The 12,534-nt window shown below is 33.5% G+C and overlaps 1 protein-coding gene across 5 annotated transcripts; it reads left to right on the forward strand.

Annotated features, from left to right (window-relative positions):
* The first annotated feature begins 1,987 nt into the window (after positions 1 to 1,987).
* LOC101265508 (lysine-specific demethylase JMJ18) lies at positions 1,988 to 12,492 on the forward strand. 5 transcript variants are annotated; one of them, XM_004233839.5, is made up of 13 exons: positions 1,988 to 2,806; positions 2,970 to 3,049; positions 4,261 to 4,406; positions 6,360 to 6,431; positions 6,838 to 6,915; positions 7,000 to 7,479; positions 7,581 to 7,805; positions 8,141 to 8,302; positions 8,774 to 9,142; positions 9,827 to 10,532; positions 10,639 to 10,742; positions 11,236 to 11,436; positions 11,814 to 12,492. In XM_004233839.5, exons 3-13 carry the CDS (start codon positions 4,401 to 4,403, stop codon positions 12,174 to 12,176), a joined length of 2,766 nt encoding a protein of 921 aa, XP_004233887.1. In that variant the 5' UTR covers positions 1,988 to 2,806; positions 2,970 to 3,049; positions 4,261 to 4,400; the 3' UTR covers positions 12,177 to 12,492. The 5 variants fall into 5 exon arrangements, with proteins under 5 accessions (XP_004233887.1, XP_019067793.1, XP_069149644.1 ...); XM_019212248.3 differs by having other exon boundaries at positions 2,272 to 2,329; XM_069293543.1 differs by having other exon boundaries at positions 2,284 to 2,329; positions 4,331 to 4,406.
* The last annotated feature ends 42 nt before the right edge of the window (positions 12,493 to 12,534 follow it).

The raw sequence follows: 12,534 nt of genomic DNA on the forward strand, positions 1-12,534 counted from the left end.
TAAGTTTACTAATTAACTCTGTTGTTATATATATATATATATATATAAATTGTGCATGTGGATTGATTGAATTCATTTGAAGATAATATCAAAAAACATTATCTAGAAATTCTAAAAAAAGCTATTGTACAAAAATATAAAATTAAAAATACGTGCAAAGTTTTTCGATCAGTAACTTTTCTAATTAACTCCGCTCTCATATATTTATATATTTCCTATTAGAAGAGTAAAAGAGAGTGAAGAAAACAATTTCTCTTTTACTAAAATAGAAACACACAACAACAATATAACGTATAGTTTGTGAAATCAAAGTTTTTTCTAATAAGTGAAAAGTAGATTTAGGTTGATTTATTTGATAGCTGTTGTAATTTTAAGGTACATAATTCATTATTTTTACCATTATAATTGTAATTTTTTTTTTTAAAAAAAATAAGAGATTTGAATATTAAAATAATTTTTTAAAAATCAATGTGCAAAAATACAAAAATACAAAAATAAAAACATATTTTTAATCGATAATTTTTCTAACATGAAAATAATTCATAAAAGAATTATCGCGCGAAGGATAAAAAAAATGAAAATGTGAAAAAAAAATTGATTGATAGATTTCTAATAAATCCGCTCTAAGTCTTATCTTTTCCATTAGAAGAAAAAAAGGAGGGTGAAGAAAAAAAATCCCCTTTTGCTAAACATGAACATGTAATAACAAGACGTCTAATTTATGAAATCGAAACTTTATTTCTAAGAGATGAAATAGATTTTAAACAATTCTATATATCAAAACCAATGATTTTAATTGGGATCTTATGATATATAATTCATTATTTTTACTCCTTATTCGTTTTTATGCTTATAAAAATCATTTTAAAAACATTGATTTGAAATTTGACTATTAAAATAATTCATTAAAATCATTTTGACAACTTTTATCAAGCTTGACTGAAAAGGTATTCAAAGAAAATTGTCATGGTCAAATGCTACTTGTCTTTGGCTCTAATTTGCAGCAAAAAGATGTCCATCTAATAGGAATATTTTGTTCTAACTTCTCAAAAATACTAATTAAAATATTTATTGAAGAGTTAAATTATTTGAAATAAAGTTATTGTTAATTGTAATTTGATGAATATATATTTTTAATATAAATTTTAGTGTAGGAGACTGCACTAGATATATATGTTCTTATTGTTGTTGTACATTTTTTTATAAAGTTAATCTTGCCTTAAAAATAATATATATCTATATATATATACTTCACGGCCAAATAATTTTAATTTTTCCTTAGTGTACTTACATAAAATGAAATTTGAGGAGGATATAAAGCACGAGGTTCGCACGCACACCTTACTTTTATTATAGAATTAAAATTGTTATATTTGATAGATAATCAATTCAAGAAAAAACAATTCAAAACAGTCTAGAAAAGGAACAAATAAAAAGTAATAGAACAGTTTTTGAGCTTTTACTTCAAATTAAAGCTGAGCAGTTTTATCTTTTTCGTAAATACTTTTTTTTACATTAAAAACGATAATAATAGACTTAATATAGATTTATAAAGTGAAGTTTGAGGAGAATATAATACACGGTGTACGCACGTACGTACGCACACACACATTATCTTTACTGTAGAGATAGATTATTATTTTTATAGATAATCAATTCAAGAAAAATCAATCCAAAAACAGTCTAAAAGAAGGATTAAAAAAAAGCAAAAGTAATAAAATTACGCACGAATATAAATTAAAACAACATACTATTACCAACTAACCTCCTATCATATTTTACACGCTTCACAATTTCTTATTTAAGATCATCTCTTCGATAAGTTAAAATTACACCACGTATTTTAATACGAAGTTTGACTTGAAAAAAATAAAAAGGAAAAAGAAATGGAATTTTTCCACATAAGTTTAGCCATTCACTTCTCAACGCACAATTTTTCTTTCTCTGACTGATAAAAACAGAAACACGTTTTCAATAGTCTCTCTCTTTCAAGATCCAAATTACTCGTTTTTTTTTTAATATATATATTTTCAAATTTAAATATTATATTTTTTTGTGTTAAATTATTTATTTAAAAATAGAATAATCTTAAATACTTTCTTGAACTGATAATATAATTTATAAGCAGCAATATAATTCCTTTTCCGGAAAAAATAATAAATATAGTTTTTTTTTAACTATAAATAATGAATAATCTTTTCCCAATTAAAGTATAAGTTGGATAGACATTTTATTAATTACTATAAATATAAACTATAAACTATAAAAAGTCAAATACTCAATATTTTATTAACTCCATTAGAGGAATTAAGGAACTGTTATTTTTGAGGTAATTTTATTTTTATATTTTTTTTTGTTATTCTTTTCTTCAGTCTGGGGCTTTCTTGTTATGTAATGTACATCACGTAGTATGTGTTTAGTAAAAAAAAAAAAAGACCATGAAGATATATTTATAAATATATAAAAATTGGTGTCTTTTTGGGGATTTCTTGATTTTATTATAATTTTTTAAAAATTTATTTGAATTTGTTGAGTCTTTCCTATTCATATTTTTTTTTTTTGTTTTTGGGTATTTTGTAACTATTCCTTAAATTTACCCAGTTTTCCAAGATTTGATTTTTACCTATTGATTTTATATCCTTTATTAGATTTAAGTAAAAAAGATTTGATTTTTTTCTTCTTCTTTTTTTAATTTTGTTTGGAATTTAATTTGGTGAAATTTGAGGTCTGAATAATTTGTTCTTTGATTCTGTGAGTACAAGAATTTGCTTACGTGAATCATTGATTACAGAGAGGGTTTAATTTGGTATATAATTGCTTCTCTGTTTTTTTTTTTTAATTTTGGGGTTTTCTGTTAATATATTTATTTTTCTGTTTATAGTTTTTTTTTTGCAGTTTGAATGAATAATGCATATTAAATTCAAGAATGTTGTTTTAATGAATTTTGACTGAATTTGTTGTCTTTGCAGGTTTGGTTAATTTAGGGTTGAATTGGATTAAATCAGTGATTAGAGTTTCAGTTAGCTGATTTTTTTTTATGATCTTGGAGGTATAAAGCTTCAATCTTTTGTATTTAATCTGTGTTTATTGCATTGTTTAATTGTCTTTCATTTTGTTAAATGCATTGTAATATTTGTGATTTAAAATGCCATTTTCCTGAAGTTTGTACAGAAAAGTTCTGTTTTTTTGTGGTGTTTGTGGTGGGGGTGGGGTCAGGGGCGGAGTTTGGTAGGGCCGAGGGGGTTTGACAGAAACTTTCACGGTTTATTCATGGTTAAATTTATATTTTTATGTATGATAAAAATTTTGTTTTTTTATATAGATGTTTGAACTCTCTTTTGGCTTCTTCGTATAGGGGTTCTTCCGTACTGAAGTTAATGATCTAGACAATCATTCTGCTACGGATTATCCATGTTTGGTATTTTGTAAGTTTCTTCTAGGGTGTATCGAAATGACTCCATTGAGTGTGAAGATATGTTCGATATATAAGTGGTATATAGTCATTACCTGTTAGGCAAGCGCCATTGACACCTTACTACTTTCTAAGCTTCCTCTCTTGTCTCGCCAATCTAGTATTGCCATATAAGAGAACTGCTTGTATTTTGATGCATTTTGTGTCCTCTGAAGAATTTACTCGAGTTAATGGATTCTAGCTTCAACAATCCCGATTAGGTCAACTTAGGATTAATGGTTTTGATGCACGGTTTTGCCTGTCTATCCTAAGTCCCTTCCCTAGGAACTTGAAAGCGGTGAGAGATCGCGAGTAGCTTAGTCAGAATTAGGTCATTAATCTTATTTGGCGCAGGAGGTGTAATCACTAATTAACGTAGCTAAACTGCACAAAGGTAGCATTTAAGATTTGTATGATTGATTTGGAGAATTCAGAATTCACTTCTAAATGCATTGAAGGCATAGAATTTCCATTCTATAAGTACGTGTTTCCATTGAATATTAAATCACCATTAAATTTTGAAATACTGGTCAATATATTGATATAAAGAGAACGTGGGTGGCACACGGCCAAGGCACGCTACCTGCACGGCCAAGTATATTCCCTAAAAATGCAAAATGAGAAATTTTCAGTATCTTGAATTACTAAGGGAGATGTAAATAATAGTTCATGCATTGAATAAATTTGTTTTCTCTTCCACTACCTGTTTATTTAAGTTAGCGGTAATCCTTGGAAGATTCTCGTAAAATGGTCATTTATATCAATTATCTTCCGTTTTTCCTTACCTTGTCGTTTTTCTGTGTTGACAGTTGAAAATTGTTATCTGTATCATCAATACAAATTTCTGAATTCCATAAACTGTGGATTTGTCATCTTCAGAGCGAGGTTACACCATCCTTCAGGCATAAAATTAGGTTCTGTGCATTGGCGTGCAATCTGAAAAAGGAGCATGAAGGTTTGAATTTCGACTTTGATTTTTAATTTGTTTTTGTATTTTGACTGATTTTGAAGCGTTAATTTCTTTCCCGTATCTATCTTCTTCTTGGATATATCACGTCTCCTTTACCCTATATGTGTAGTTAAGATCTGTACTTGTTTAGATCTCGGTTTATGTGATTGAGTGATTTGTAAAGAAAGAATTGGATATCTCGAGGACTAATTAAACTGCACGCAAGTTAAAAAAAACATTTTGGGATGTAAGATGGCCCTAAACGCTTTGTCGGGATTTCCTTTTGAACTAGTGAGGGTGTTGAAGATTCCTACATTGGGTATAAAAGGGATTAGTGGTCTTTTCATATGGTTGTGGTTGATTTAGGGCCAAGATCCATTTCCATGGTATCATAGTAGGACCAATCTCAATCCACTACTTTAAAAAAAGATAAAAGTCGACGGACTCTGTCTGTTTTTCAATTAAAAAAAATTAATTTTAATTTTTTAAATAAAACCAACAGATGTCCGTTTATTTTCTGTCAGAGAGCCTTGATTTTTTATTTTTTATTTGCAAAAATTGAGGGACTCTGTCGATTATTAAGTGCAAAATTGCAGTTTTGGAGTACAAATTAAAAACAATAGAAGTATGTCATCTAAGAGCATGTATGGTGTAGTGGTAAAATTGTTCCAATATATATATATATATGTATGTATTTCCGATCAGTCATTTTTTAAAATAAAATTATATTAATTTTTAATTTAAGAAAACCAATGGATGTCCTCGATTAAAAATCAAGTTGAGAAATTACGGGAGTCAAGTCCGTCAGTTTTTGACCTGTTTTTTGTAGTGATTCTTGTTTCTCGATGTTAGGCCTCATTAAATTGTCCACATTCCAGATATGCAAGTCCTGTGCGTGGGGTTGTTGCAACATAGGATGAAAAAGGGATGGGTGGTCTCTTTACATAGCTTAGGTAGTCCTCACCTCTTGAGCTTATTTTTAAGGTGGAATTGGACCGAAAATCCATTTCTTTAACATGGTATCAGTTTTCCGATGTTGGACCCCCATGTTAAATAACCCATTGTTCAGATTCCCGCTCTTGTCTGTGACGGGGTGTTGAAAAGTCCCACATCTGATGAACAAGGGACGGGTAGTCTCTTTATATGGCTTGGGCAATGCTCACCTCTTGAGCTAGTTTTTGGGTTGAGTTAGGCCCAAGATCCATTTCGTTAATAAACTGTATCTCTTAAAACTTTTAAGTGCTTTGTCATATCTTGCAGTAAACTGTATTCATGTTTTCTTGTTCTTTTGATCCCTCAACTAGGTAGGAACTTATGATTAGAAAAGAAACCATGGGATTAATCCCTTCAGAGGATAGGGAGCTTTTGTGGAACTAGATTTAACTTATGAACTGGTCCGTACTTAGTCACTGGGACAGATCATCTAATAAATATTACTAAGGTGAAATTAGGGAAAATCTTTGAAAAGGTCTCCTCTCCCAGCAAGCATAACTGGTATTTAACTGATAAGAGGTTGTGTGATCCAATGATATCCCGTAAAGTGATGAATGAGTGAATGCCATCGCAGCAAAAAGAAATTAAGATACATACCTGTACGTTACAAAAGGTTCCACCTTTTGCAGAATTTCCATTATTCTTTTGTTTGCCTTTACAAAGACCCCATCATAGTTATTTCATGAATATTTAGGCTAGGTGTCTGACTGATAACATGTACACTTGTATATCCATTTTTATTCATTTGCTCTCGTCCTACACAGTTTTATATTGTACTCCGTACTGGCAAGATCTTACATGCTTCAAGGCATAGCTAAACAAATTTGAAACGATTTATTTTTTAATGCTTTTTGACTAAAAGGAAATTTCTCAAGTAGAAATCACATTTGATTCTTAAGAAGAACTCATTTCAAGACTGAATTCATTCATCTGATTCAAATTTAATTCTTTTGCCTTCTCTTGCAGGGACATCCTTCTAGACAGGCTCCAAAAGGTGAAAATAACATTGAATGTTCAGGAAGCTCTCGTAGGCGGAAGGTAAAAATGACATATCTATAAGTCCTTCTCAATGTGGTTTCATCATCGTGTGGCTTGCAGAAATATGATTAGTAATCTATGAGTATAAAAACGTTCCCATTCTCCACATTTGATGTCTTAGGCAACATATTCGTGTATGTGTTCTCATTTCTTGGCATCTGCTGGATGTTGATAATCCACTTTGATAATTAACTCATCAAAATTTTAGTTTAATTTCTAACCTCTATTTTAAGTATGATTCCATTGCTGTCTAATGCGTTTTTCCACGAGGTGAGCAGGGTTGGGGATTAGGGAGGTGGGGTGGGTAAGTGGTAAGTTTTCAATAGTTTATTTCACCCTTATCCTGGCAGTCAAATGATCTCTCTCTCTCTCTCTACATAAACAGTGCTTTCTTGTTCTGGAACAGGAATCAGCAATATGGAGTCCTGGTGAAGCACGTAGGCCCATCTTAGAGGAAGCTCCCGTGTACTATCCAAATGATGAGGTAATTGTCACATTAAAGAGTTATTATATTCTCTTTTGATTGCATAAAGCCAGTGGTTAAGCTCATCCTGTGGTTAAATTATAGGAGTTCAAAGATCCACTTGGTTATATTGCAAGCATTCGCCACAACGCACAGAAATATGGTATATGCAAGATTATACCACCTGCTTCTTGGAGTCCACCCTGTCCACTTAGAGAGAAGAATGTGTGGGAATGTGCTAAGTTCTCGACTCGAATCCAGCAAGTTGATTTACTTCAGAATAGGGAGCCCATGAAAAAGAAAAAAACCAGGAAGAGGAAAAGACGATTGCACTCAAAGACAGGATCAACAAGGAGACAACCTAGATCTCTAGGTTCTGAATCAAATACTCATTCAGACAGTAGTGATGACAAGTTTGGGTTTCAGTCAGGATCTGACTTCACATTTGAGGAATTTCAGACATTTTCCAAAGATTTTAAAGAGTTATATTTTAGGATGAAGGATACTGAGGTTTGGAAACCCTCCATTGAAGAAATTGAAGGTGAGTATTGGCGCATCGTTGAGAATCCAACAGATGAAGTTGAGGTAAGGAAATCTAGTTTGATATTTACTTTGTCTTTTGATATATCTATTACATGCTCACTGGTTGGATAAGACTAAATGTTTGGCCTTCCTCTGATGAATAGGTGTTATATGGAGCTGATCTGGAAACTGGAGTATTTGGCAGTGGATTCCCTCTTGAATCTTCATCTCCAAAATCTAGTACTTTAGATCAGTATGCGACTTCTGGTTGGAACTTAAACAACTTACCGCGCCTGCCGTGTTCTGTATTGTGCTTTGAGGAGAACAATATCTCAGGAGTTCTAGTCCCATGGCTGTATATTGGAATGTGCTTCTCATCATTTTGTTGGGTATGTCATGAAAACTTTTTTATTTAAGCATTCAGCTTAATCTTAATGCATAGTTGACCAATTGAACTTATCGAAGATAGCAAACTCTGTGCATTTATGAGTTCTTCCTTTGTTGCATCCTATACATATAAACCTAAATAGTATTGATCCTTTGTCTCCAAGTATTTATTGTTACTGACGGCTATTTTTTGAGGGAACATCTTGGGTCATAGGTCTATCTTTCTTTCCCCCCCTTTCTTTCTCTTTCTTTTCTTGGTTTCTTTCATTATTATTAGATCAAGTTATTTGCTTTATATTTGCTATATACTTAAATCCTTTAATCTGATTTCTTAAAGCATGTTGAGGACCACCATCTTTATTCTCTGAATTATATGCATTGGGGTGAACCGAAGATTTGGTATGGAGTGCCAGGAAGTCATGCTGCAGCCCTGGAGGATGCAATGAGAAAGCATTTGCCAGATCTGTTTGAGGAACAACCTGATTTGCTTCACGAACTAGTAAGTATACAAGTTAAATCTTGATCAAGCACTACTCATCCTTATTGTATTTGAGAAATAATCACATCTACATAGACTTTTATAGGTTCTAGTCAACTAAATCGGGCAATGATAAGCTGTGCAAGCTCCTTTTTCTGTTTATCAACCTCATCTGGTTACGAGTTACTGTTTTCAACTTACAAGTCCCTTTTCCTTATCAATAAACTTCACCTAATTTTCAAGTCTGCTCATCAACTTACCAATGTGAATATTGTAACATAATTTTTGGCTCATCACATGTGAAACACCTGACATTCTATTCTGATAATTTTAACTGTAAATTGTACCAATGGCCATCAATATTCTTTTCTTGTGTTAATCCGTCTCCCTTCAGTCCACTAATCTATTTCCAGTGCATTGGCAATTTCTTGATTGTTTGAATGGTATAATTTGCGTCCATGCTCCTGTCAAACTTATTATTCTCTCTTTCAGGTGACTCAGTTGTCTCCTTCAGTTTTGAAGTCAGAGGGTGTACCAGTGTACCGCGCTGTTCAGAACGCAGGGGAGTTTGTGCTCACGTTCCCAAGAGCCTATCATTCTGGATTTAACTGTGGGTTCAACTGCGCAGAGGCTGTTAATCTAGGCCCTGTTGATTGGTTAGAGCATGGACTAACTGCTGTGGAGCTCTACAGTAAGCAATGTCGTAAAACCTCGCTTTCACATGATAAGTTGCTTATAGGAGCAGCTAGTGAAGCCATCCGAGCACTGTGGGAGCTCTCAGCTGTTGAGAATATTAACAGTATAAACTTGAGATGGAGAAGTTTCTGTGGGAAGGACGGCATGCTTACTAAAGCTATAAAGGTAAATTTCTGAATACGTCTGTCAAAACATATGGTTGTGCATTTGAATTCATCTGTCATTGTGGTTTGACTCCATAGATTAGGTATCTTCACACTTTAGGGATAATTTTTACTAAGGTGTTGTAAGGTTCTGCCCTCCCGGTCCAAGTATGTACAGCATAAACTCCCTTAGATGTACTTTTAGTTTTCATTTGAAATTTTCTGTTGTCCTCCGAGCAAAAAAGATTATACTTTCCATTATCAGGTACAAGTAAACTTGTATTTGAGTTCTTTATCAAAATGAAATTTTGTTTGGGTTGAAGTACAGAATTCACCTCCGCTTTTGACACTTACCAACAATAACATAGGATAAGAAAGGAGAGGTAGAACTGTGGTAACTGTTTTGTTTATTTTACAAGTAGAATAATAACTTCAATCACTTCAATGCGATTTTTTTGGTAATTGTGGGCACATCCCTTAAAAAAACAACACATGTTAGAATATGATTAAGTACCCTCGACTTTAAGAGTGCCATCTTAAAGGAATAAGAACTGACCAGTCAGCAAGGTGTGTTAAATATTGATTTCTTATCATAGAATTAAATACTTAAGGATGTATGGATGCAATATTACAAAAATTTCATATACTTAGAAGTGAAAAAGAAGCTCATATTGTTTTAGTAATTTGTTTTTCTTCTTACTTATAGGGAAGAATTGAAATGGAGGAGGAAAGACTGAAGCGTCTTTTACCGCTTGTACAACTTCAGACAATGGACAAAGATTTTGGCTTGAAAGATGAGCAGGAATGCTTTTCCTGCTTTTACGACCTGCATCTGTCCGCAGTTAAATGCCAATGTTCCCCGGGACAGTTTTCATGCCTTAAACACTCCAATCTAATGTGCTCCTGCGAACCAGAGAACAAGACTGTTCTCGTCCGTTACAACAGGGATGAACTGAACACACTGGTACAAGCATTGGAGGGGAAATTGGATGCCATTGAACAATGGACTTCCAAGGATCCTGATAATTTTTCTTTAAATAGGAGGCAGCATAACTCTGTGAAGCAGGATTCAGAGAGGGATGGATTTGAAACGGATCCCTCGATGAAAAATGATAGCTTATCAGGTTTGTTGAGAGAACAAACTCATAATCCAAAGAAGCAGTGCAGCTCATGCTCTGATGATGCAACCACCTCGTATGCTTCGAATCACAGTAGTGGCAAGAAGTTATTTGGGGTTGATCTTTCCAGGGGTTCTCCTAGTGTTCAACAAAACGGAACATTTGACTCAGAAATAGATCCCCTGAGCACCAAGGTTTCAGAACGAACGCTTTTGTACCATGTTGACCCTCTAAAGTTAGGGTCAATCGCCTCAGGAAAGCTTTGGTGCAGTAAGCAGGCAATATTCCCCATAGGTTTGTTGAATATACTTTTCATACTAAGAAATTTTCATTTGATGCAACATTTTATTCAAATTGCAATGGTCTCACTGTATATTTCAATGTTGATGCTCTTTAACAGGATTTAGAAGTCGTGTTAAGTTCTTCGATGCCAGCAGTCCTGAGATAACTAGTAGCTATATATGCGAGATCCTGAATGGTGGGCTCATTGGACCTCTATTCAAGGTAAGATGTTATTCATAACTTTGCCCGATAAAATATGCGAGTTGAGAAAAAAAATGGATAATGAGGATTACTGTTATTTTATGCTAGTACTTGGAAGAAAAATATGTGAGTTATTCTCATTATTTTTGCATAGGGGTTTGTGTAAGGAAAAATTCATATTATTTTGTGTGCAGAGGAGGTACATTTACTTTATTTGTCGCAGCTAAGAATCTAGCACTTGATCTCCAAAACTTAGTCCACCACTAACCCTTTCTAAGTCTTCTCGTTAATAATTTTTCATGTTTATGAGCTCATACAAAAGAACCTTTAGGCCTGTTATGCACGAACTATTTGCAATTGTGCTGCTTTTAAATTTTATTATTGTGGCTGTCGCCTTGCCTTCTGCCTTTTAATTTTCGTTAGTGGCCTTGCAAATGACGATTGTCTACTTGATTCTAGTTTCTATGAATTTGCTGGATGCTAATTATTGTCTACTTGGAGTTTCTGATTTCAGGTTAGCTTAGAAGAGTGTCCAGATACGAACTTAGTGAGTTCATCAGCGCAGAAATGCTGGGAAATGATCTCGCATAGAGTCTTTGAAGAACTAGCAACGAAGTTAAATCCAGGAAGGCAAGATTTGCCACCATTGCAACCTGACACAGAATGCATCAACGGTCTCGGAATGTTTGGGTTACTCTCCCCACCGATAGTTCAGGTATACCTATATTATGTTGCTGTGTGCATGATTTTGCTCTTTCAAGTTTGTGATTTACTGGCTTTAGTTTGACCAACGAATAATCTGACCTGCGATTTTGGATTAATGCGACATTTCCAGAAAAAATGGATCCCACTAAGGACAATAGGTTTCTATCTTGTGATCTTGTAATTGGTTTATTAGCGGAATCACCTTATTGTCATCAACTTAAGTTTTACATTCTTACGCACATTTCTTATTTGAAACCTAGGATCCATTCTTCGTTGTTGAGAAGACTCTCTTCTTATGCAGCTTTCTTATTTCTGACTCTTTCAATAAGTAAAACACTTCCTTCCAAGTGAATTATTCTTACATTGTGCTAACTCTGGTGTATACAGTCCATTGAAGCTCTTGATACAAACTATCAATGTCTGGAGTACTGGAAAAACAAGCTAAAACTCAAGGACGAGTGTGTAACTGTCAAAGGGCCTTCAGGTTCATCGGAGAGTACTGTTGACATGGCAAGATCTGCTGTGATGGAAAGAGGTCAGTGTTCGGGAACCAAGGTGGCTACTGAGGAGGAACATGCTAACTATAGTTCATCTAACACCGAGTTACAATTAGTACTTAGGAGGCTTCTGAATAAAGCAGATCCAGAAGAACTGAGAATAATGCACAAGATCTTGTGCAGTGGATCGACGAGCCCTGAGTGGAGAATAGCATTTGCAACATTGAGTCAAGAGATCCTGAGGAAAGTGTAAGTTTTTGGGATCTCTCATTCTTTGGTCTTAGTTAGGCTGTCTTCATCAGCTTAATTCTTTTGAAAATATTAACATAAGGAGGAGGGAGGGGGAAGGGTTGAGCGCCGCGTAGGAGATGTTAGTTACGCGGTTGCTCATGATATATAGAAGTAAAAGTTTTTTGCTTTTGAATAGGCTGCAAAAGAACAAATGAATATTACTTTCTTTTGATATAACTAGAAAAAAAAAAGTTTTTTAAGTTTTAGTTACAGAGGAAAAAAAAAGTTTAAAAGGAAAAATCTCAATTTCCTGAAATAAGTTGTTATGTTGTTAAAAATGTTTCCTTGTTCTTTTTTCTGTTATAGTTTCATTCTAAATA

This window comes from Solanum lycopersicum, chromosome 2, assembly GCF_036512215.1.
Source record: "Solanum lycopersicum chromosome 2, SLM_r2.1".
Classification (NCBI taxonomy): domain Eukaryota; kingdom Viridiplantae; phylum Streptophyta; class Magnoliopsida; order Solanales; family Solanaceae; genus Solanum; species Solanum lycopersicum.

What these genes read in the sequence shown, in the direction of transcription:
- LOC101265508 (XM_004233839.5), top strand. An exon ending in GAAGCTCTCGTAGGCGGAAG is followed by an intron (nt 6,432 to 6,837) that starts GTAAAAATGACA and finishes GTTCTGGAACAG; the next exon opens with GAATCAGCAATATGGAGTCC. An exon ending in CTGATTTGCTTCACGAACTA is followed by an intron (nt 8,303 to 8,773) that starts GTAAGTATACAA and finishes TCTCTCTTTCAG; the next exon opens with GTGACTCAGTTGTCTCCTTC.